General features: G+C 44.3%; 1 protein-coding gene across 1 annotated transcript in view; it reads left to right on the top strand.

The window, feature by feature from the left end:
• LOC126483684 (guanine nucleotide-binding protein G(o) subunit alpha) overlaps positions 1 to 26,715 on the top strand; it is a 563,590-nt gene that overhangs the window by 228,517 nt on the left and 308,358 nt on the right. Inside the window, exon 3 of the mRNA XM_050106766.1 lies at positions 16,859 to 17,000. Within this exon, the coding sequence (XP_049962723.1) occupies positions 16,859 to 17,000 (142 nt within the window). The remainder of the gene's footprint in view (positions 1 to 16,858; positions 17,001 to 26,715) is intronic.

The following is a 26,715-nucleotide window of genomic DNA, read 5'->3' as shown; positions in this document are numbered from 1 at the left end:
GCTGGGGTCCCTTAAACTAGAATCTCGCTTCTGACTGTGCACCCTGTACACACCACGTACCTGATACTCCCATGGCCGTCGTATTGTTCTGCTCCACACTGCTGCTGGCTTGCCTGAAATTATGTTTCTAAATCTGCAAGCCGATTTAGGGGAGCCACTCAACATTAAACACAACACTGTCCTACGTCTGGTATGAACAACTATATTCTGAGACGATAAGAAAATCGCAGGTTGCGCTGTTTACATTCTAAGTCATGAGTGTGTATCCCAATTAACATTCTTGATGATTACCGGTCCACAATATCACTTGGACGAGCGTACGCGTAACCGACGCGACGCGGGTGATTGTTGATGATGAGGAAGCCGAATGATCGAACGAAAAGTTCTTACGCTCGTCTCGCATACACAGATATCTGGTACCAGTCCTCCTTTACACTGGTAACAATACGGGGCGTTAAAAAAGTCTCTCCGCAGTGCCGTATGATTGTTAGCTGGGCATGCCGTTATGATTGTTCGCCTGCCTGGGTTACTTCCCTTCAAGTGGACTCCCGTAACATATTCTGTACTCATTCATAGGAGAACTTGTGTTAAGTGAAATACTGAACGGTTATTTTCAACAAGATGGTGCAACCGCGCATACAGCTCGTGTTTCAATATCACTGCTTGCTGATGTATTTGGTGTGTGTGTGTGTTTGTGTGTGTGTGTGTGTGTGTGTGTGTGTGTGTGTGTGTGAAATCTTATGGGACTTAACTGCTAAGGTCATCAGTCCCTAAGCTTACACACTACTTAACCTAAATTTTTCTAAGGACAAACAGACACACCCATGCCCGAGGGAGTACTCGAACCTCCGCCGGGGCCAGCCGCTCAGTCCATGACTGTAGCGCCCTAGACCGCTCGGCTAACCCCGCGCGGCCGATGTTTTTGGTGATCGCATAATTTCACAGGGACTTTGGCCTTCACGACCGCCTGACCTAACACCACCTGACTTTTTCTTCTGGGGTGCAACGAAAGCAACAGTCCAGAAAAACCGTCCAAAATCCATCGATGAATTAAAAACTGCAATATCCACTTTCACTCCTTCTGTTGCAGAAGAAATGTTACAGTTTGTGTTTGGAAACACGATTAGTCGAATTGAAGTGTGTATTCAACAACAGGGAGGACACTTTCAACTGTTAATGTGAAAATTTGTAAGTAAAAATGAATATTCAGTAAGTAAATAACTTGTATTTCACTGAGTTTCATTTAGGTGTATTCACTGCGGCATACGGCACGCGCGGCTAACAATCATACGGCACTGCGGAGAGATTTCTGAACACCCCGTATAACACTGTTCATAAAGTAAAATTTTCGGTTCTCAGTTCTCACTTGTACGAGCGTGCGCTTAACCGTCGCGGTGCGGCTGATTGTTAATGATTCGGAACGCGATGACCGAACGCACGTTCTCACACTCGCAAGGACACACTTGCGCTTGAGTGAACTCATTTGTGGCAACTATTTTTTTACTGATTCACATTAGTTCATTCCAGGAGGCCGAACACGCCACGGATTACCGATGTATGGTACGACCCGCAAACTGGCGGATACTCTCAAAAACATTATCGGTGGCACTGCTCATATTTAATTACTACTTTGCGCGATTTTCACTGAAACAACTTCCATATCTCATTACTATAGCACTTGTAGCAACACTTGAACTTTGCATGGGGGCTTAATTAAATACAATGAAAATACTTTTGGTAGCTGTATGTCCGATTACGCTGTTTCGTAAACGGTTGGCCCTGACTAGTATTAGTACGCAATCTGACTGCATAGAACAACAACAAAGAGTGAAATGAAAATTTCCTGTTAACACAATTAATTAATTAAGTCCCCAGCAACTATAAAACCTACGAAACCAAAGCACAAGTGTAATTGTTCTGTGTGTGGGAGTGTGACTCAACGTACACATCTGGCACGGTTCTTCTTCAACAAGACAAGAAATTTTAAATACCATTTATACTGACGTGATAAAAAAAATTAGAAATACTATAATTGCGCAAGAAAACCAGAATTACACTCTAATACAAGAACACACGCCAGATGCTTTGTTGACTGAACCTGTAATGACGCATTATTCAGGACACTGAAATAATGAGAGAGAAAAGAAAATTTTTTTTACCTTCATTTATATTGATGAAAAGCACTCTAATCATTACAATGTATCACCATACCGAGTCGCTACTACCACATCTCAACAAGAACTGAGTACTGCCACATCTCGACAAGCACTCTTCACTACGACATCTCAGCAAGCACTCTCTGCTACGAGTTCTCAACAAGCACTGACTACTACGAGTTCTCCCCAAGCACTGCCAGTGGAGGCGGCTGAATAATACTCTTTGGCGCAATCTCTGGCGCAGTGGCTCAGTGTAGCCACCTTTCAACTTCCATAACAATGCCCTGTACAAGTAGAGCTACCGACAGCACGACATAACAGCTCCGTGTCCCCTGCTCGACTCTGCAAAAAGTGCAGCCGCTCGCAAAGATACTCCGTAACCAAGCCAGCGATATGACAATATGCTTACAACAGCATAAAATCTTTGCGAATTTGATTCGTGTATTCAGTTTTACAGTAACTATGTCTCGCAGAGAGGTGCGCGAACAGCATACGTAGATGTCAGCATTTGAGACAGGACGTTTAGTTGGGCTCAAAGAAGCCGTGCAACTGCTGCTTCAGTGACCACAAGGGCCATTAATATGCAGCTCACAGAAAGGGGGCCTGAGCTCAACGCAGAGGTTGCGTCGACTGCCATTGACCTCTTTTACACTAACGAGCCCGTTTTCAGTGGTGTCGGGCACATTCGGCCTGGAATCTCGCTGGCAGGAGTAGAACTGTCGTCAGTCATGACTCCCGCTTCGAACTTAGCTACGATGACCAGCGAACTCAAGTCTGGAGACGTCCTGGACAGCTGTGGGATACCAACTTGACTGTCGGCCGTTATACGGCCCCAAAGTCACGAGTGATGGTCTGGAGTGACACATCTTTTCGTGGCAAGACACCTTTGGTTGTCATCCACTGTACCCTTACAGCACAGCGGCACGACGACGATATTTTACACCCTTTTTCGCTGCCAATCATAGCAAGTCATTCTGAGCTTACATTTCGGCAAGATAATGCCCGCGCGCACACGGCGAGAGTATCTGTCGCTTCTCTACGTGCTTGCCAAACCCCGTCTTGTCCAGCAAGGTCGCCGAACCTCTCCCCAATTGAGAACATTAGGAGCATTATGGTCAGAGCCCTCCAACCTGCTCGGGGTTTTAAAGATCTAACGCGCCAATTGGAGAGAATGGTTCAAATGGCTCTGAGCACTATGGGACTTAACATCTAAGGTCATCAGTCCCCTAGAACTTAGAACTACTGAAACCTAACTAGCCTAAGGACATCACACACATCCATGCCCGAGGCAGGATTCGAACCTGCGACCATAGCGGTCGCGCGGTTCCAATACTGAAGCGCCTAGAACCGCTCGGCCACACCGGCCGGCAATTGGAGAGAATTTGGCACGATATCCCTCAGGAGAACATCCAAGAACTCTGTCAGTGCCAAGCCGAATAACTGCTTATAAGGGTCTAAGGTGAACCAACACGTTATTGATCTGCTCAGTTTGTTAAGCTCTTTCTCTTGAATAAACCATCCAATTTTTCTGAAACTGTTATTATTTGTTTCCTGTACATGTACATTAATTACATCTACCGATATCCGTTAAGTCTTTCGTGGTGCGTCCCTTTTTTTCCCTTGAGTGTGTATTTACGCATACATCTAAAGAAAAAAAGTAATAAAAAGAAACCTCCTAAAAATGTGGGTAAACATTGTAGAGAGAGACTAAAGCTCCAGAACAGGAAATGGTTCAAATGGCTCTAAGCACTATGGGACTTAACATCTGAGGTCATCAGTCCCCTAGACTTAGAACTACTTAAACCTAACTAACCTAAGGACATCACACACATCCATGCCCGAGACAGGATTCGAACCTGCGACCGTAGCAGCAGCGCGGTTCCGGACAGGAGGTAGTTTCAGATGGATATAGGCTGCAATAGTTACGGAGAGATGAAGAAGACTGAACATGATAGAGAAACGTTGAGATGTGCGTCACATTAGACTTTGGCCTCAAGAACGCAACAACAAGAACAACAACAAACTAATAACGTAGAGGCCGTTCATGACCTCATTTTAACTCAATAAAGCGAGCCATATTCTTGATACGTTCTTGTAAGTTGCATCTTTCTATCGTAATTCCTGAAACGGATTTTCTGAAATTTTCTACGGATTATTTCTTCAACACTGGGAACTCAAATGAAATCGCTTCAAAAGTTCTTGTCACGTCTTGCATAATGTTAAATATTACTCATATAGTTCCGTTATCAAATGAACGTTAATTCACCGTAAGGTTAAATCATGTTAACGCGTTGAACTTCTCACTGTAATAAGCTTTGCATTGTGTGCTCGCAAAAGCCGGCCGGAGTGGCCGAGCGGTTGTAGGCGCTATAGTCTGGAACCGCGCGACCGCCACGGTCGCAAGTTCGAATCCTGCCTCGGGCATGGATGTGTGTGATGTCCTTAGGTTAGTTAGGTTTAAGTAGTTCTAAGTTCTAGGGGACTGATGACCACAGCAGTTAAGTCCCATAGTCCTCAGAGCCTTTTTTTTGTGCTCGAAAATCTTTTTAAGAGAAACGTTAATTGCATCACTGATCTTACACTGAACGTTTTTGGTGTTACAAACATGTGTGAGACAGTGAAGCGAAGATTCCAGTGGATGGAGTGTCCTAGAAAAGCTATCATATCACTATGTGGCAGCTTTCGAATATTACACAGCTGATCTCTGTTAATGTAAATGGAAAGAGGAATGCTTCAGACGTAAAGCAGTCTGTGTGGAGGGAACTTCACATTCAATCCAAAGTAGCGGTATTTAGGCACGACTATAACAATATCATTCATTGTTTTCGAGCGCTTGTAGTGCAAAAATAGTCTACAATCGTAGCACTGCCGCTGGCCTTTTAGTTTTAAGCAGTAATTTCAATGCGAGATGCTTTTTAAAGTTTCAACAACGAGACTCTGTCTCGGAATCAGGCGAAAATCCAGAGAGATGCTGATCGTATGTAAAGTAGACAAGCGGTAAGACACGATTAATACCTTCGCTGCGTTACAGTAATCATAATGTCACCGACAACAGAGCTGCTAAAGCGGAATTACTGAACACTGTTTACCTAAACTCCTTTACCAAAGAAGATGCAGTAAAATTTCAAGAATTCCAATCAAGAACAGCTGCCACCATAGTTTGGTAAATACCCTCGATGTAGCTAAGCAGCTTAAATCTCTCAATAAAGTTAATTCTTCCAGAATTAATTAACCAAAGCGTCTGAATGCCAGAATAAATCATAAGTGGTCTGAATGCCAGAATAAATCGTAAGTGGCATGTCTGCCGTGTCTTGTAGCGTAGGTCTGTGCCTGGAAGTGTCTATTCTTTGGCACCTCCGAGCGCACACATGTAGCGTAAACAATGCTGCTGACGCGAACTTCTCTCGAAGTCTACTGATTAAACAGCTCCCTCCATTTTTAATAATCATACACAACCACTCCCTCGACCATAGATCCGTACATATAGACTGGAAAGTTGCACAGGTCAGACCAACGCACAAGAAAGGAAATAGAAGTAATCGTTGAATTACAGATCCATATTCTTGGCAGCAGTTGGTAGTACGATTTTAGAGTGCATACTACGTGGCCAACATTATGAAATAATTGGAAGAAAACGATTAATTGGCACATAACCGGCACTGATTCGGAAAATATCGTTCTTAAGAAATACAACTATCTCTTTCCTCGCATAAAGTAAGCAGTATTATCGACATGGGATCTCAGATTACTTCTGTGGTTTTATACCGGGTGATGAAAAAGTCAGTATAAATTTGAAACTTTAATAAACCACGGAATAATGTAGATAGAGAGGTAAAAATTGACACACATGCTTGGAATGACATGGGGTTTTATTAGAACAAAAAAAGTTCACAAAATGTCCGACAGATGGCGCTGGACAGCAAAACATCAGTGACTGCGCATGACAATCGTGTATAAAAGAAGCTGTAATGAGAGAGAGAATCACATGTGCCAGCATTCGCAGCATGTTGACGTTACCTGAAAAGCCGCTTTTAGTGAAGCGGTATTATCAGAATGGGGAATGTGCTAGTTCAGCGTTACGATCCTATCGCCATAGGAAGGGGATTCGAACGGTTAAAGGTTCGTTGACCAATGCAGCTGTGGCGAGAATGATTTCGAAGTTCGAAGCCATTAGACGATAGACCCCATAGTGGCCGACCGAGCACAAGGCGTAATGCTGCTGAGACAGTTCAGGAAGAAATGGAGACTGTAGCGGGTTCGTCTATACACCGGGAAGTCAGCGCTCGTGCAGTCGCACGTCGCACCGGCATTCCATGCACTACTGTTTGGTTGGCACTGAGGCGTACCCTCCGATGCTATCCGTACAAAATCTATCTCCATCATGAACTGTTACCTGGCGATTGATTGAAACGGAGGGCATTTGCGGTGTGGGCGTTTCAAAAGATGGCGGATGATGACGATTGGTTGAGTAATGTATTGTGGACCGACGAAGCTCATTTCACGCTCCGAGGGTCTGTCAACGCCCACAGCTGCAGAATTTGGGCTACCCAAAATCCTAGAACTGTCGTCGAAACTCCATTGCACGACGAGAAAGTCACGGTATGGGTTGGTTTTACCACATCTACCGTTATCGGGCCTTTTTTCTTCGAGAAAATACGTGATTCTGGTTTTGTAAATGCTACCGTGACGGGTGAGAGGTACGTCGATATGTTACAGAATCGCATCATCCCCAGCGTGTCTGATAAACACCTGCTGGAACGTACGATGTTTTGCAGGATGCTTTACAGTGCTGTTCACAACATTATTCCTCGACTACAGCTATTGTTGAGGAATGATGGTGGACATATTGAGCATTTCCTGTAAAGAAAATATCTTTGCTTTGTCTTACTTTGTTACGCTAATTATTGCTATTCTGATCAGACGAAGCGCCATCTGTCGGACATTTTTTTCAACTTTTGTATTTTTTCGGTTCTAATAAAACCCCATATCATTCCAAGCATGTGTGTCAATTTGTACCTCTCTATCTACATTATTCCGTGATTTATTCAGTTTTCAAGTTTATACTGACTTTTTGATCACGCAGTATTTACAGAAGGCTTTGGCACCACTCCTCACAAGCAACTTCTAATCAGATTGTATGCCTGTAGAGTATCGCTCAATTGTGTGACTGGATTCGTGATTTCCTGTCAGAAAGGTTACATTACGTAGTAAATGATGGTAAGGCATCTAATGAAACAAAAGTAATATTTGAGGTTCCACAAGGCAGTGTTATAGTCCCTCTGTTGTTCTTAACCTGTATAAGTGATTTAGGAGATAATTTGAGCAGCCTTCTTAGACAGTTCGCAGTAAAGACGTTAAAAGATCAAAACGAATTGAAGAATGATTTAACACCAGACGACTGCATGGTGCGGAAAGTTGCAATTGACACTTAACAATACAAAGTGTAACGTCCTCGACATGAATATTAAAAAAATCCGTTAAATTTCGGCTACACGACAAATTTAAAGATTGTAGATTCAACTGAATACTTAGGAATTACCATTAAGAACAACTCAAATTGGAATCATCAAGTACAAAATGTTGTTGGGAAGGGAACCAAAAACTAGGTTTTTTATTGTAGGATAAGATTTAACAAATTCACGAAATATACTGCCTACAGTAGGCCTACGTTTTTCTGTCTTGTGGAGTATTACTGTGCCGTATGAGATCGTTACCAAATAGGTCCGGCGGAGACCATCGTACAAGTTCAAAGAAGAGTAGTTCACAGATATGATAAGCGAGTTGAGATAGAAGTCGTTGAAACAAAGACGATTTGTCGTTGCAGCGAGATCTTTTCGCGAAATTTCTCTTCCTAATGCGAAAATATTTTGTTGTCTCCCACCTATATGGGGAGAAATTGCCATTGTTATAAGAGAAATCAGATCTCGCACGAAAAGATTTGTATGTTCATTTTTTCCTTGTCCTGTTCGAAAGTGGAACTGTAAGGAAATATCCTGAAAATGGTTCAATGGACCCAAGCTTTCAAACACTGAAGTGTGAACTGCAGATTTTTAAGTACATAGCTGTATAAGTAGAGCTAAGTATATGTTCATCCGCGGAGAAAATTGGAAATTTCCGGTAAGGTCTTATGAGACCAAACTGCTGAGGTCATCGGTCCCTAAGCCTACACACTACTTAATCTAAATTAAACTAACTTACACTATGGACAACACACACACCCATGCCCGAGGGATGACTCGAACCTCCGACGGGGGGAGACGCGCGGACCGTGACCAGACGCCTTAAGAAGGCCGGTTCCCACTAGGGCTGCCGCGCGTCAAAACGGCGCGTCAGCGGCGTGGTTGCCATGGAAATGGCGTCAGCGGCAAGGCGCGGCGGGCTCTGCGTCGCGGTTTGACCATGTCGAACCGCTTCCGCTGCCGCGTGCCGCGCTCCAGGTGCGCGCCGCCAATCACAGAACGCGCTGAGCGTGACGTCAGGTACGGACTCCCGGGCCACACGAACTTTCGCCGAACCGCTGGCGCGGACGCGGCGGCAGCTATGAAATACTTATCATCCGATTCCAAGGAAACTATTCGGTAGAAAAATTTGATTCTTGGGCATGTTACAGCCTGATATCTTCTCTCGATAAAGGACCGAATTTCTTTTCGTTATTCGTCGTGGTTACTTGCTGTATCGCATTTACGTAAACCTTTACACGAAATTTTAATGAGTGTGCAGAGGTAAAAACGCATTGCGTGGACTTTGCGTGCAGTTCATTTTAGGTAATACATTATTGCGTATGAAATTTAGTCAACATATCGAAATTGTTTTTAAAGCTGAGAGCAGATCGATAGCTATCACCGTTCTCGAGATATTGACTGATAAGTCGGCGGACGGGCTGTGCCGTCACCGCTCGCGGGTTGCTCGCGACGCGACCGGTACTTCGTCCTGCTCGTCGTAAACCATGTGGTTGTATCAGCCGCAAATTTCGTAAACGGTTCAAGAAATCGAAATGTGTTTTTTTTGCAAACGATAACTTGTGAAAAGTCATGTATTTCGTCGCATGATAAATATTCTAAATCTGTTTATATACCGAGATATGAAAGTAACTACAGTTTTTCAGAAGGGATAGATGAATTTTTTTAAATGGCATTAATAGCATGTCGAATGAGAAGTTAAACCGAAACTAATTTGCTGGTATGTCATAAGATGTAATTTGCTAATTACCTACAGCTATTGATTATTTCCTTTGGAAGTAACAAACGTTTTTTTCTTTATCCAGTGTACTTTATTGGTTCAAGACGCGTTTCGCCTTTTACTTTAAGGCATCTTCGGTGGAATCTAGAATGATTCAGTTTTGTTTTGATATGTGATACTTGCAGATTATAAAACAGTTCACATCTTTTTTTACGTGAATAACTGATTACTCTGAACGGAATGGACAGTGTCTTGAAAGGAGGATATAAGATGAACATCAACAAAAGCAAATCGAGGATAATGGAATGTAGTCGAATTAAGTCGGGTGATGCTGATGGAATTAGATTAGGAAATGAGACACTTAAGGTAGTAAAGGAGTTTTGCTATTTGGGGAGCAAAATAACTGACGATGGTCGAAGTAGAGAGGATATAAAAGTAGACTGGCAATGGCAAGGAAAGCGTTTCTGAAGAAGAAAAATTTGTTAACATCGAGTATAGATTTAAATGTCAGGAAGTCGTTTCTGAAAGTACTTGTATGGAGTGTAGCCATGTATGGAAGTGAAACGTGGACGATAAATAGTTTGGACAAGAAGAGAATAGAAGCTTTCGAAATGTGGTGCTACTGAAGAATGCTGAAGATTAGATGGGTAGATCACAAAACTAATGAGGAGGTATTGAATAGAATTGGGGAGAAGAGGAGCTTGTGGCACAACTTGACTAGAAGAAGGGATCGGTTGGTAGGACATGTTTTGAGGCATCAAGGGATCACAAATTTAGCATTGGAGGGCAGCGTGGAGGGTAAAAATCGTAGAGGGAGACCAAGAGATGAATACACTAAGCAGATTCAGAAGGATGTAGGCTGCAGTAGGTACTGAGAGATGAAGAAGCTTGCACAGGATAGAGTAGCATGGAGAGCTGCATCAAACCAGTCTCAGGACTGAAGACCACAACAACAACAACTGATTACTTACAGTGAATCGAGTTTTTGGCGGACATCTGCGTTTCCCCTCACCTGGTCACATGCTGGAGGTTGAACTAAAACTTAGATTATGGAACATAAGCACATTTTCATGTTCGCTCTTTTTTCTTCTGTCACTTGCTGTAGACATTTTACTGAAAACACTGATTTGAAGTCATAACTACAGTGTGTTCACCTCATGTCCCTTCCAGTTTGGTTTGTTTATGTGCATGTTGCCAATTTAAAGAATTATATGCTGAAAACTAATGTTTGTTTATTTCTGTCCTTCTCATATCTTTATGTGTGTGTGTCTAGCCAGTGATAGTTATAGAAAGTTGAAAGAGAATGCAGTAGTTGTCAGACAGTGGTTGAAAGATTTGGTGTTCAGCTGATTTCAGTTCTGGTTTAAATGTTTCGTGGAGAAGTGCATGGAATAGTAAATTCACTGCTTACATTAATCGATAAAACAGCAGAATAGCATTTCAACAGATGATTATTATCAGAATACTATCACCCAACCCCTTTGTCCTCACTCTTTGACGCCTCATAATATGTCCTGTCAACGTACCCCTCTTGTAGTCAAAGTTGTGCCGTAATTTCCTCTTCCTCTTCCTGCTCTAATTCCGTTCCTCTTCTTTAGTTACACGATCCTCATATCTAATCTTCAGCATTCTTATTGATCACCACGTTTTGAAAGCGTCCATTGTCTTCTTGACAGAACTGTTCATAGCCCACGTTTCACTTACATACAAGGCTGCACTCCACACAAATACCTTTGTAAAATTGTACCCAATCATTAGAATTTATATTCGATGTGAACAAAGTTTCTTTTTCAGAACGCTTTTGTTGCTATTCACAGTCTTCATTTTATATCCTCTCTACTTCTGCCTTCTCAATTACTGCTTCCCTTGCAAGTCATTAAAGTCTTAGAAATGCAGTTTCGTTTCTGTACAAGTTGTAGATAATCTTGTGGCCCTATGTTTTAGAGCTTCAAAGAATGTTTTAATTAAGATTGTCAAAATCTTTCTCTAAACATGCAAATGCTATAAACACAGTTTCGCAGTTCTTCAGTGTGTCTACTTAACTAAGTGGTAGGATCAGTATTACCTTGCGTGTTCAGACATTTCACAGGAATCTAACATTGTGCTTATGTTAGTTTGTACAACCCCTCCCCCTCTCCGCTCTACATATTCCTTCCACTTTCTAGCCTTCTCTTATTTGCTTAGTTCTGGCTTGCCAGATGAGTCCTTGGCAGTTGCTTCTCCTTTGAGCAAAGTTTTCTTTGTTCTTTCTCATTTTCATTCCCCTGTTTTCCAAGTGCAAAATCGCGTTGCAATTTTGGACTTTCTGTCAACGTCATGTTTAGACATTTCTATTTCCCATGGCCTACTTTATTTGCTGCATTTTTATATATTTCCCTCGTGTCAAATTTAATATATCACGTTTTATCTAACGATTTCTACTGTACCTTCTTCCCATTCACATACTCTGCTGCATTCACCACTTTTTCTCTCAAAGATATCCATTCGTATTCTAGCGGATTCCTTTCTCTGCTTCAGTCAGTTGTTGCATTACGGTAACTTTAAGATTATCGAAAAACTGTGGGTCTTGACTTATTCAAGTTCCATTTCCTTAATTTGCTACCGTTTACTGTGTCTTTAGTTGTAAACCGCAGCTCGTAACCAATAAATTATTGTAGGTTTGCGTCTGCACCAGGAAATATCTTATAATTTAAAATCTGGTTTCGAAAACTTTGTTCCAAGTACGTATTATTCTTTCATGATTCTTAAGCAAGGTGCTGGCGATGATTACATTGTGCTCTGTGCTAAATTCTATCAGGTGGCTTCCACTTTCATCCCTTCCCCCAAGCCTTTGTGTTTTTAGTGCTTTCCTGTACCTGCTACCGTATCAAATTTTAAATTTTTGTCTTGCTTAACTATCTGAATAATCTCTTTTATCGTACATTGTTTCAATATGTTAGGGGATAGTGAACAATCATGAACGGTAGTCATGACATCTGTTTATGTTGAAATGAGAAAACATGAATAATGAAATATGTGAAAGAGTACATTGTACAGAAAATGAAAAATTGGTATGTCTTCACCCAACTTCGTCTTTCCTTCATGTAGGTGTAAGATATCGTTATTCAAACACACCGGTCGTTTCGGTGGGTCCCAGCCCGTACCTCAGTGGCTGTCCGTCATTGGCTACCGCTAGCGTCTGCCGCTTCCAGGTGGGAACGCCAATTCCGCGAGCCGCCGCGTCAACGCGGAAAACGCTTGCCGCTGCCGTTGCCGCACGCCGCGCTGCCGCGCTCTAGTGGGAACCGGCCTTAAAGACGGGCTACCCCGCGCGGCTCATCCGCGGAGACCTCTAGCCTTTAGACTATATAACTACCTCTTCCAACTTGAGTCAGACGTCCACATTTCTCATGCTTCCATCTACGGTACCCGAACAGTGCTACCAGATGCTCTGGCCAGGGTGAGTGGGAACGGAAATACTAGAAAATGGACTCGACGAGTGATCGCGGCTATTCTGTCTTGGAAGAAATATAAATTCCTCACGACATGTTCATTACATTGCGATTAGTTGGTTGATTCGGGGAGGAGATTAAACAGCGAGGTCATCTGGCTCATCGGATTAGGGAAGGAAGTCGGCCGTGTCCTTCCAAAGGAACCATCCCACCATTTGCCTGAAGCAATTTAGGGAAATCACGGAAAACCTATATGAGGATCGCCGGAGGCGGGTTTGAACCGTCGTCCTCCCGAATGCGAGTCGTGTGTGTTATATGGCGGTTGTGAACATTTCTCAACGGATATCGCTGATATCATTCAGTGCCATTACAGATGGTTCAAGTGGCTCTGAACACTATGGGAATTAACATCTGAGGTCATCAGTCCCCTAGAACTTAAGACTACTTAAACCTAACTAACCTAAGGACATCACACACAGCCATGCCCGAGGCAGGATTCGAACCTGCGACAGTAGCGGTCGCGCTGTTCCAGACTGTAGCGCCTAGAACCGGTCGGCCACAACGGCCGGCTTGTGCCATTACATCTTCACTGATTTCGCCCCTTTGTTTCACTTTTGTGAATCCAATTCAGTTAATAACACGGAAGAAGATTATAATTCCGTGTAGTATGCAAGATAAACGCAGCTTCAGCAAGAGGAATAACAAATGGGCTACATTTCATTTCGTGCTCTTACAAAGAAATGTTCGTGTGATGAACAGATATGATCCGATCTCTCCGCTTGTTGACTAAGCAGAATCGAATAAAATGATAACGAGGAATCTGAACGGCGAAGGCAAACATGCAATCTGGTCACGCGACTGGTAGCCAGTGCCCTTCAATAAATCACTGCCTGTTCTATATAGGGTGCCCACAGCGCTATTTTCTACACTGTTATACGTAATAAGTTTTCTTAAGCTTAAAGCTTGTAACACCTCAACCCTCTTCCACTTCTGCTATCCAAAACCAACGAAGAAATTGTCATGACCAGTATGTGAAACGAAGAGATTGTAACGAGAAATGACTGTATATACGAGGGGCGCCCAATAAGTAATGCAACACTTTTTTCCGAAAGTAGATAGGTTTCGTTCAGGATTCCAATACACCATATTGTTTCCCACTCTTTGGGCTACAAAACATTATTTCGCAACGTAAGCTCCGTTCAATGCGATGGCCTTAAGCCACCTTATTGGGAGGGTGTGTATGCCCACATGGTACCACTCTAATGGTACGTCTTGCTAAATCAATAACCTGCCCGTCATCCACCTACTGACTCCCGCGGAATGCAATCTTCATTGGGCCAGACAGATGAAAGTCACAAAATGTGAGAACCCTGCTGCAGGAAGCACCGTCCACGCTCCTCTCTGACGTCACCAATATCGACAGGGAAGTCCAGTTGTGCAGCGAGGTGTTTGATTATGCTCCGTCGATCACCTCGAATGAAAGAGTCCGCAGGTTCCAAGAATGCAGGAGTCATAGCTGTGTGACCGGCTGCCACGCTGGAGATCGGACAGGTTTACGCGACCTAGCTGTGGTGATGTCAGCCGGCCGGAGTGGCCGTGCGGTTATAGGCGCTACAGTCTGGAACTGCGTGACCGCTACGGTCGCAGGTTCGAATCCTGCCTCGGGCATGGATGTGTGTGATGTCCTTAGGTTAGTTAGGTTTAAGTAGTTCTAAGTTTTAGGGGACTGATGACCACAGTAGTTAAGTCCCATAGTGCTCAGAGCCATTTGTGATGATGTCAGAGGCTTCGAACAACGACTCACCGTGCTTTTGTTCGCTGCCAGGTCTCCGTAGACATTCTGAAACCTCCTATGAATATCTGCGATACTCTGGTTATCTGCCAAAAGAAAAGCAGTGCCAGTGCTCTGCTTGGAACGCTCCTCCGATATGACGCCATTCTTAAGGCTACGTATAATGCTGCGACCTATCGGAACTTCATGGTACTATAGGGGCTGAAGCGGGAATACTCCGCGAGCTCTCACAACAAATTCCGAATTTTTACAACCGAAACTACCAGGGGAAAAATGTGTTGCATTACCTATTGGACGCCCCTATATACTTACTCAGCAAAGCATTTTGAAGTCCATGACTGGGAGTATTTAATGTGGTACAATATGTCAGGGTTTCTTTCTATTCACGTATAGAGCGTGAGAACAATGTTTCTGTGCTTACCATAATTAGTCTAATATCGTTGGCCTCAACAGGAGCGAAACGTAGGGACATTAGGAATTTCTGTAGGTTATACTTACCGTTTTTGAAGCAGGTTTTCGTGAGATGTTTAAGGTTCTGCTAGCTCAGGTTTTTCAACATATCAGTGACACTCCCCGGTGAGTGAAACAAATCTGTGACTTAACTGATTCTTCCGTCCTTTCGTGTTTGAACAGCACAATAATAAATGAAAAGTACTGTATTTCGTATGTTTTACAGTATTAATTTATTCAGTTAACCGGTTTTCCGCCTACAAGGCCATCATTAGACTTTAACTGTCTCTATGAAATTATAAGCAGGAGATCCCGGCTTCGAGTCCCGATCGGGGTACACATTATTCAACTGTCCCCGTTGACCCTTCAAGTGAATTTCTGCACTTTGTCGTTTTGTGGTAGGTTCGTGTTAATAACACATATTCTCGTCACCCGTGATGATTTTTTCCAGAAAACAATTGTCCGCATTTTGTATTTCACTCATGTCGCGGCAGGTGTCCTTGTGTCGTTGTTGTTCATGAGTCTAGGTGTACGGGACGCACACTCTTCTCTTCTTCAACACATTGTGGAGAGTGTCTTAAACAACTGATTTGGAGATGTTGGTCCGTTGTGATTTGTGACAGAACAACCTTGACACACTATGGCTTCCAGTCCACTACTTAACACAGCCTGCTCACAACTGACAGGTCGAATGCATACCTGTTGTTTATAGTTGATAGGTTAAGCTGTCAACGCAGTTAATGCGCAGACATCACTTATACACCGGGAATAAAATCAGCCTTGGAACTTGTTAGACGAACAGTACAGGGCTATTACAAATGATTGAAGCGATTTCATAAATTCACTGTAGCTCCATTCATTGACATATGGTCACGACACACTACAGATACGTAGAAAAACTCATAAAGTTTTGTTCGGCTGAAGCCGCAATTCAGGTTTCTGCTGCCAGAGCGCTCGAGAGCGCAGTGAGACAAAATGGCGACAGGAGCCGAGAAAGCGTATGTCGTGCTTGAAATGCACTCACATCAGTCAGTCATAACAGTGCAACGACACTTCAGGACGAAGTTCAACAAAGATCCACCAACTGCTAACTCCATTCGGCGATGGTATGCGCAGTTTAAAGCTTCTGGATGCCTCTGTAAGGGGAAATCAACGGGTCGGCCTGGAGTGAGCGAAGAAACGGTTGAACGCGTGCGGGCAAGTTTCACGCGCAGCCGCGGAAGTCGACGAATAAAGCAAGCAGGGAGCTAAACGTGCCACAGCCGACGGTTTGGAAAATCTTACGGAAAAGGCTAAAGCAGAAGCATTTCTTAAACAGGAGATTGGAAAACCGATGGATCGGTCGTGGTGGAGATCATGATCAACAATTCATGTCATGGTCTCCACACTCTCCCGACTTAACCCCATGCGATTTCTTTCTGTGGGGTTATGTGAAACATTCAGTGTTTAAACCTCCTCTACCAAGAAACGTGCCAGAACTGCGAGCTCGCATCAACGATGCTTTCGAACTCATTGATGGGGACATGCTCCGCCGAGTGTGGGAGGAACTTGATTATCGGCTTGATGTCTGTCGAATCACTAAAGGGGCACATATCGAACATTTGTGAATGCCTAAAAAAACTTTTAAAGTTTTTGTATGTGTGTGCAAAGCATTGTGAAAATATCTCAAATAATAAAGTTATTGTATAGCTGTGAAATCGCTTCAATCATTTGTAATAACCCTGTATATGTTGGCGACAGAATGCTCTTACGTTAGGATAACAGTGAATTCTGAATAACCGTATATTCAGCTACTTTTTTCCAACTCTAGTGTACGTAACCTGAGCTTACTGTTGCCCCCTTGTGCGCAGGATCATCCACGAGAGCGGCTTCACGGCGGAAGACTTCAAGCAGTACCGGCCCGTCGTCTACAGCAACACGATCCAGTCGCTCGTCGCCATCCTGCGGGCGATGCCCAACCTCGGCATCAGCTTCTGCAACAACGAGAGGGAGGTGAGTCGCTTCACAAGCCTTCCGCCTTCCACTTTGCGTGTTGCGACGTAAACTGCCGCTACGGAACACCTGACGTGCCTCACCTGTGATAGCATTGTTCCTCGGTAGCTGAGCTGGTACTGTTGTCTGTTATCTTGCTGTCATTTGGGTTTACGACAAGTTCGAAATGACGGACCTGACACTGCAGCATTTAGCTCAATACTTTCTCGTTTTATGACACAAACACTACGGGGATATTCAGCTTGTGTAAGGTAATGTAAACAGCTTATACAGAAGAAGGTGGTACGCACATCCTTCTACAAAAGTCACTGGTGTACTGAACTTAAGAACGAAAATAACTTTCGTTTGATGTGTCCCGCCAAGCAACATACATCGGTGAAACTAGGACCATACATAGAAAGAACTGTTGCCGTATTGTACAGAAGGTAACTGAAACAAATACGCAGAGAGACCAACAGTAGTGAAACTTATTCAAAGATAATAATTGCACGGTAGTGACCGCGTTTTCTGACGGTCCGCTGGACATTACAAACGGCAGTACATAGTTGTTAGTACGTGTGTGATCACCAAGAACGGCAATGCATACTCTGCAATGTGCTTTCACGCTGGCCACAAGTTGATGTGGTAGGGCTTTCAGTTGCTCCACCAGCGCGGCTGACAAGTGCGGGGGTGGTCATTGGTGCATTTGGAGAAATGCAACGCCCTGTCACAGGAACTTAGTACCAGCCTTGTGGCCAGCGTAGGAGCAAATTGTAGAACATACATACTCCATGTTAAGAATCATGTTTCACCTTTTGTGAAGTTCAGGAGAGCATCGCTAATCGCGGGATGTCATTTAATTATTGCCTTTGAATAAAAGTGTCATTTCTGTGGCCTCATAGCGTATTTCTTTCAGTTATGTTCTGTAGAGTACTTTTGGAGTTGTTTCTATGCATGGTCCAAGTTTCATTGAGTTATGTTACTTGAAATTGACACATCAAGCGAAAGTGTGGTGTCACCGCCAGACACCACACTTGCTAGGTGGTAGCCTTTAAATCGGCCGCGCTCCGTTAAGCCCGTCTCACACGGAGCAAGGTACGCCGCAAGTTGGCGAGATGGCGTGCATGCCTGCCGGCTTGCAGGGAAGGAGCCGGCTATCTTCCATGCCGAAGCTCTCCCACGGTGCAAGATCGGCAGCTAGTTGTGTTGTGATCGGCTGCATGTTGTATCGGACGAAGATGGCTGCTTCAGGTACAGATGTTCAGAGCAAACTGGCGTTATTAGCTGTTTTGGTGCTAAACGATGCAGAAATGCATGCTAATGAGAGAAGAAGAAAGAAAGAATGGACGAAAAACTGTATTAAGAGGAGAAACGCTGGAAAAAGGTGTGCTCTCCATGCTTCATAAAGAGTTGAGGTTAATTCGCATAACACCTACTTTTGTTTGAAAAGTATCACCATTTCATTACTGTTTGATTTTATAAATATACCAATAATGACTGTTATATACGACTTTATTTTATAGGATAGAAGATCGTACATCATTTCCAAATTTCATATGAATGGATGTATTAGTATTTGCAACTCTTTCTAGTGTCTCTGCACGCAAGTGTTTATTATAATAGTTTGCGCTTTTCACGACGTACAGACACTGTTCTGCCCTATAAGTACATATCAATGTTTCAATCGCTTCCTTGGACCACTGCGGTGCCATTATTTAATAATTATAAGAACTTCCTACCGCACCTCACAACAGCAGAAACGCAACTATCAACAAAGGCTTCCCGCCCAAGCTTTCCGCGTCTGACGTCACAAACGAAACGCCTCATGATTGGCCAACGCAGGTAGCACGCAGGGAACCTTGCAAGAAAAATAGCGCTGGACCTATCCTGGAAATCTTAAAAGGTTCCCAGCAAGGTAGCCCGCTAGCAGACGACGGAGCCCGCAAGGTAGCCGCCGCGCGAGCCAGCAAGGAAACTTACAGCGAATCTTGCTCCGTGTGAGACGGGCTTTAGTATACGTCGGACCGCGTGTCGCCACTATCAGTGATTGCAGACCGAGCGCCGCCACACGGCAGGTCTAGAGAGTCTTCCTAGCACTCGCCCCAGTTGTACAGCCGACTTTGCTAGCGATGGATCACTGACAAATTACGCTCTCATTTGCCGAGACGATAGTTAGCATAGCCTTCAGCTACGTCATTTGCTACGACCTAGCAAGGCGCCATTAGCAGTTACTATTGATGCTGTAAAACATGTACCGTCAAGAGCGATTTTCACCAGTTGTGGATTAAAGTTAAGTATTCCAGCAGCTACGTACGTTCTTTGCTACTATAAAGTCCTTGTCCTGTTCCAGACCTCATGCCAGCCTGCGTGAGCTTCAACGCGTGCCTTTCGGCTTCCTCATAGTGGCGTGGCTGTCTTGCCAAGCCACAACAGAAAGTTTCTTTCGTCTTTAAGTTTTGTACACCAGCGTATATTTTACGGTATAAAACCAATCAGTTTCTCATATTTTTCTTAAATACATTTACAAGAATGTATATTGCAACGTTTATCACATAGAGAAGTGTTGCAAGTTAATGTAATGTAATGTTGTGATGAATTAACATACATTTCATTACGAACTACATTAGAAACATTTGACTGTATGCAATATAAAACTGTTGGTAACGACTTCATTCGACTCCCCAATGTTGTGGTAATGATCTGCATAAAAAATGGAAACATGTTTCGGTAAATACGTCAGTTCCTGTAACTTAGGAAACGCATCAAGAATATGACAGGCTAAGTAGTATTAAAATGTGGTTATGAATGGCTTTTACGTACTTAATTAATGGAAAATAAATTACGATATCCGACAAAAATTTAGACGAAGCGCAAGCCTATCGTCAGAACTCAGGCGTGCTGAATGGATTAATGTAATACACAAATTTTTAATATCCGCAGGTGCCTACAAAAGATATGCGCTTAGCATTTTTTTTATCCGCGAAGACCTCTAGGGTTTGAGTAATAGACAGATAACTGCTTCCCCTCCTGCTTAACTGCAACAGTTTTCTGTTTCTGTAGAAGAGACAGTCGCCATTTTTTTGGAGGATATCGCTCATGAGATCCAAGCATTTATGTGGAACCAGCACGAAGGACCACTTTGCGTATCATACTAGCGAACATTGGCGCCAGACGTTTGCTGATAGGTGGATAATGAGGTCGTGTTTCATTACATTCATCTGCCCCACTTGATATCTCTTTTGGTATCACATAAAACGTCTTGTGTACGTGACACACGACTAGACTAAAGAGTACCTACTACCAAGAACTCTCCCTGATGTGACACTTTTCGGACAGCGCCTATGTTATACGAGTGGGTGCAACACAACTTTGTGGGACGATGTCATGCATGCAGAGAAACTGAGGGACGCCAATTTGAACAACTGTTGTCAGTTTATCAGTTTGTGTAAATTTTTCTTTTAAATAATATTATCGGGAAAATATGACAAACTGTTCATGGAAATTGACTATGTGCTTTTGTTTTTTATATTTTATACAACACAATATGAGCATTTCACGCTGCCTTAACTGGTTTAGGACAACAGTGATCATCTTCAGTTTGCCATTAGGTAAAAAGAGGAGATACATATACTATAAAAGCTACTATAAAATATGTCTAGCTGCAAATGCATCTCGCAGCGCTGTTGAGAATAGGTGAGGGGCCTTCGTCTCAGACAAACCAACACATCTGTACCGGCAGAGCACAGCTTCAACGAAGAACTCAGGTTTGTTTTTGACAAGACAAACGTGCTGTACCGCGCCAAGGTGTTCTGGGTTGTCATCAAAGAGCCAGTGGAAATACACTCCTGGAAATGGAAAAAAGAACACATTGACACCGGTGTGTCAGACCCACCATACTTGCTCCGGACACTGCGAGAGGGCTGTACAAGCAATGACCACACGCACGGCACAGCGGACACACCAGGAACCGCGGTGTTGGCCGTCGAATGGCGCTAGCTGCGCAGCATTTGTGCACCGCCGCCGTCAGTGTCAGCCAGTTTGCCGTGGCATACGGAGCTCCATCGCAGTCTTTAACACTGGTAGCATGCCGCGACAGCGTGGACGTGAACCGTATGTGCAGTTGACGGACTTTGAGCGAGGGCGTATAGTGGGCATGCGGGAGGCCGGGTGGACGTACCGCCGAATTGCTCAACACGTGGGGCGTGAGGTCTCCACAGTACATCGATGTTGTCGCCAGTGGTCGGCGGAAGGTGCACGTGCCCGTCGACCTGGGACCGGACCGCAGCGACGCACGGATGCACGCCAAGACCGTAGGATCCTACGCAGTGCCGTAGGGGACCGCACCGCCACTTCCCAGCAAATTAGGGACACTGTTGCTCCTGGGGTATCGGCGAGGACCATTCGCAACCGTCTCCATGAAGCTGGGCTACGGTCCCGCACACCGTTAGGCCGTCTTCCGCTCACGCCCCAACATCGTGCAGCCCGCCTCCAGTGGTGTCGCGACAGGCGTGAATGGAGGGACGAATGGAGACGTGTCGTCTTCAGCGATGAGAGTCGCTTCTGCCTTGGTGCCAATGATGGTCGTATGCGTGTTTGGCGCCGTGCAGGTGAGCGCCACAATCAGGACTGCATACGACCGAGGCACGCAGGGCCAACACGCGGCATCATGGTGTGGGGAGCGATCTCCTACACTGGCCGTACACCACTGGTGATCGTCGAGGGGACACTGAATAGTGCACGGTACATCCAAACCGTCATCGAACCCATCGTTCTACCATTCCTAGACCGGCAAGGGAACATGCTGTTCCAACAGGACAATGCACGTCCGCATGTATCCCGTGCCACCCAACGTGCTCTAGAAGGTGTAAGTCAACTACCCTGGCCAGCAAGATCTCCGGATCTGTCCCCCATTGAGCATGTTTGGGACTGGATGAAGCGTCGTCTCAGGCGGTCTGCACGTCCAGCACGAACGCTGGTCCAACTGAGGCGCCAGGTGGAAATGGCATGGCAAGCCGTTCCACAGGACTACATCCAGCATCTCTACGATCGTCTCCATGGGAGAATAGCAGCCTGCATTGCTGCGAAAGGTGGATATACACTGTACTAGTGCCGACATTGTGCATGCTCTGTTGCCTGTGTCTATGTGCCTGTGGTTCTGTCAGTGTGACCATGTGATGTATCTGACCCCAGGAATGTGTCAATAAAGTTTCCCCTTCCTGGGACAATGAATTCACGGTGTTCTTATTTCAATTTCCAGGAGTGTATATGGCGATCTTGTCCACTGGGACACTAGTTTCCAGCTGAGCCACGTGTGGAGTGAGACGTTAACAAAAATACGTCAGAAATGCTCTGATGTGAAAGCAGTGCACGCACCGAGAAAACTAGACAGGCAGCTCCAGCATTCAACGCCCGGACCACCTCCATCCCGTCAGAGGAACCCCCATCACCTGCTGTGACAATTCTCCCAGAGGCTCGCGGATGGTCCACATGTTGGGGTCTCGGCAGAAGAGTTTTCGGTCCAGCGTCTATAAAGAAACGAACCAGACATGAACTCCACACTTCGCCTGAAGATAACGGACAGAAAACTCGTCAAAACGTTGCCACAACACGACGTCACGAATCGTCTGATAACCCGAAAAGATTTACGTAATAACATTCGCCCAGAAAGTCTCATTTCCCATATACCAAGTGACTATCTACACAATGATAAAATAGCGTACGATTGTATCTGTATTTGCGAAAGGGATAGCAACTTGGCAGCTTTTGTAGCTTTATTCGTTAGGGTAATGTGACGTGATTTTTTAAAAAAATTTAAAATCTTTTAAAAATGATAAAGAATCTTTAAGTTTAAGCATTTGTAAAAATGGGGGAGGAGGGATGGGGGAATGATGGGAGCTGTTCATAAGCACATGAGAATGTTAATAGACCCCCACTGTTGCTTGCTTAACCACAACGTCTAAAGATTGATGGTTGATTGTTTGGTGGTACGATCTTATGTCTTATAACAGCTACTTTTCAGAGCCACGAGGTTCCTTTTGCGCTAAATACTGCTTGACATTCTTTGCTCCGCCCCGAGTGCCAAATCGTCTGAAGTCCTAGAAAATAAATTAGAAAAAAAAGCACGCCGTGTCATCCTCGGTGGAGGATGCGGATAGGAGGGGCGTGGGGTCAGCACACCGCTCTCCTGGTCGTTATGATGGTATTCTTGACCGAAGCCGCTACTATTCGGTCGAGTAGCTCCTCAATTGGCTTCACGAGGCTGAGTGCACCCCGAAAAATTGCAACAGCGCATGGCGGCCTGGATGGTCACCCATCCAAGTGCCGACCATGCGCGGCAGCGCTTAACTTCAGTGATCTCACGGGAACCGGTGCATCCACTACGGCAAGGCCGTTGCACAGAAAATACGTTAGAGAGCAAAAAATTAGTACACTCTTTTAGAGGTTTCCGGTTCACTCAAAATTTATTGTTGCAATAGTGCATATGGAGTACGTGAAATGATTACATGCCACGCCCGGGTTCCCGGGTTCGATTCCCGGCTGGGTCAGGGATTTTCTCTGCCTCGTGATGGCTGGGTGTTGTGTGATGGCCTTAGGTTAGTTAGGTTTAAGTAGTTCCAAGTTCTAGGGGACTGATGGCCTAAGACGTTAAGTCCCATAGTGCTTAGATCCATTTGAACCATTTCTGAAATGATTACACTTACAGATCAACAACACAAGCGGTTCTGAGGTGCCAGGTATCGATCCATGCCGAACACCCGTATTAGTACGTGGTGTACCCTCCAAGGACGGCAATGCAGGCGCTGACTCTGGCATCCAGTGGATAGTACGGATGCTGAATACTGCCCTGGGATACATTGTTCCACGCCTGCTCGATCTGTTCATTTAGTTCTGTAAGTGTTGTTGGTTGACGTATCGCACTAGTCAGTCCTTGTCACATCATATCCGACACGTGCTCGATGGAAGAGAAGTCTCGAGATCGTGTTGACCAGGGAAATTGCTGCACGTCTTGTTGAGCACGTTGAGTCTCACGAGCAGTGTTGAACGCACTGCCAGTGGGTGGCCGAACATTATTCTGTTGTTAGATCCATTTTTTGCCGTTGTTGCAAGAGGAAGGTGATGTGTTGAACAACAAGGACCATTCTGCCAATCGGAAGGCCACACTTTGACACCTTTCAAACTCGCACAGTTGGCTGTAGGTACACGAGTGTGTCCTCATGGCATGGTTGCCTGCTTGCTTCACATTTTTGCACCACACTGAGCCTTCTAGCTGTGAGCATTCCCTGTTAAAGGACAGACACAGATGACGCTCAGGTAGCTATGCCACTTTATATTGTTGTTGTTGTGGTCTTCAGTCCTGAGACTGGTTTGACACAGCTCTCCATACTACCCTTTCCTGTGCAAGCTTCTTCATCTCCCAGTACCTACTGCATCCTACATCCTTCTGAATCTGCTTGGTGCATTCATCTCTTGGTCTCCCTCTACGATTTTACCCTCCACGCTGCCCTCCAATGCTAAATTTGTGATCCCAAGGCCGTCAGTAGCTCCAATGGAATGTTGTCTACTCCCGGGGCCTTGCTTCGACTCAGGTCTTTCAGTGCTCTGTCAAACTATTCACGCAGTATCGTATCTCCCACTTCATCTTCATCTACATCCTCTTCCATTTCCATTATATTGTCCTCAAGTACATTGCCCTTGTATAGACCCTCTATATACTCCTTCCACCTTTCTGCTTTCCCTTCTTTGCTTAGAACTGGGTTTCCATCTGAGCTTTTGATATTCATACAAGTGGTTCTCTTCTCTCCAAAGGTCTCTTTAATTTTCCTGTAGACAGTATCTATCTTACCCCTAGTGAGATAAGCCTCTACATCCTTACATTTGTCCTCTAGCCATCCCTGCTTAGCCATTTTGCACTTCCTCTCACTCTCATTTTTGAGACGTTTGTATTCCTTTTTGCCTGCTTCATTGACTGGGTTTTTATATTTTCTCCTTTCATCAATTAAATTCAATCTTTCTCCTGTTACCCAAGGATTTCTACTAGCCCTCGTCTTTTTACCTACTTGATCCTCTGCTGCCTTCACTACTTCATCCCTCAGTGCTACCCATTCTTCTTCTACTGTGCTTCTTTCCCCCATTCCTGTCAATTGTTCCCTTATGCTCTCCCTGACCCTCTGTACAACCTCTGGTTTAGTCAGTTTATCCAGGTTTCATCTCCTTGAATTCCCACCTGTTTGCAGTGTCTTCAGTATTAATCTACAGTTATAACCAATAGATTGTGGTCAGAGTCCACATCTGCCCCTGGAAATGTCTTACAATTTAAAACCTGGTTCTTAAATCTCTGTCTTACCATTATATATTCTATCTGATACCTTCTAGTATCTCCAGGCTTCTTCCATGTATACAACCTTCTTTTATGATTCTTGATCCAACTGTTAGCTATGATTAAGTTATACTCTGTGCAAAATTCTACCAGACGACTTCCTCTTTCATTTCCTACCCCGAATATATTTTTATATTTACTGAATTTAACTCTAGATTCAAGCAAAAGAAAAACGCATAGCGGATATCTAACTCCGGATTTCAGTTCGAATGATGAGGGATTTAACTTTTCTAAATCCTTCCTAGTGTCTTTGTCTTACAGATTACATGATGTCAGTGATCGCAAGGGGAAGGCCGGCGTGCTGGGGCAAGTTTAACGAACTGAATTGATACTTGAAGGACATTTATTCACAAAGTGGAGCTTACTCTTGAACTTCATTTAACATGAAACACGTATTAAATCCTAACACTACGGTTCCGTACAAGCTAATTGTATTAATCATCATTATTCACTGAGGAATGGGCAGGGTCAAGGACGAAACATGGTCGCACATATGCAAAAACTCAGTCACAGAATAACCGAGGCTTATATTCACCACTTTCTAGCAAAAGTTGAGTTGTCAGAACTGGTTTCTTTTTGCAGTGGGAGGGGACGTGTAACTTAGTTGAAACCATGATTCATGTAGTAAATCGTGACCGAGCGAGAACAAGTTCTGCCCCATAATGCTTCTGACATTATGACCTTAAGATTGCAGAAAGTTCTTAACTCCAATAATCTGAGCTAACCCCCATCCAAAATCACCGTCTATGTGTCTATGTACACACAAGAGCGGTACACCATACTCACCAAAGACCAGCTCAGCGACTCTTCTGCGACTGGCTAACTGTACTTATTCCAACCTGCCTCGCCTCTGTGCACATAGAGCGATAAGACTTCGTGGGGGCTGGCGGACCAACCAACAGGACTAATTTTTCAGTGGTGTCAGACGGCTCCTCCAGTCATAACACAGGGGAGACGATGCTCCTTTCCTCATCCTCAAAATTTTCCGTCGGTTCAACGTCTAAAATTTTAAGAAAAAAACACGTCACTTGCACATGGTTCTGAAGGATTCAGTTGTTAAAAAAATTCGCATAAATAACGTCTCGCTAAAAGGTGCTTCAAGATACTTTTGAAAGTTAAACTCAGCTGCCGTTCTCAGGCCTCCGCTGCAAACCTGATGTAAGGAAGTCCACCTGAATTCCCCAAGTTGCATGTGTTTGCAATTAAAGTTTTGAATCTTCCGTCGATACCTGTATGAATATCAATTTGTGGCCAAGTTGCATAGCTCTTTCGTGGTGCGTCGTTTCTTCTCCCTCGAGAGTATATTTTCTGTCAGTGAGGTTTATTGTGCTATAATCGGACACCTATGTTAGTAAGAAC

The sequence above is a fragment of the Schistocerca serialis genome, chromosome 6, assembly GCF_023864345.2.
Source record: "Schistocerca serialis cubense isolate TAMUIC-IGC-003099 chromosome 6, iqSchSeri2.2, whole genome shotgun sequence".
In the NCBI taxonomy this organism is placed as follows: domain Eukaryota; kingdom Metazoa; phylum Arthropoda; class Insecta; order Orthoptera; family Acrididae; genus Schistocerca; species Schistocerca serialis.
Note: the sequence above shows the minus strand (reverse complement) of the source record. Positions and strands in the feature narration are given on the sequence as shown.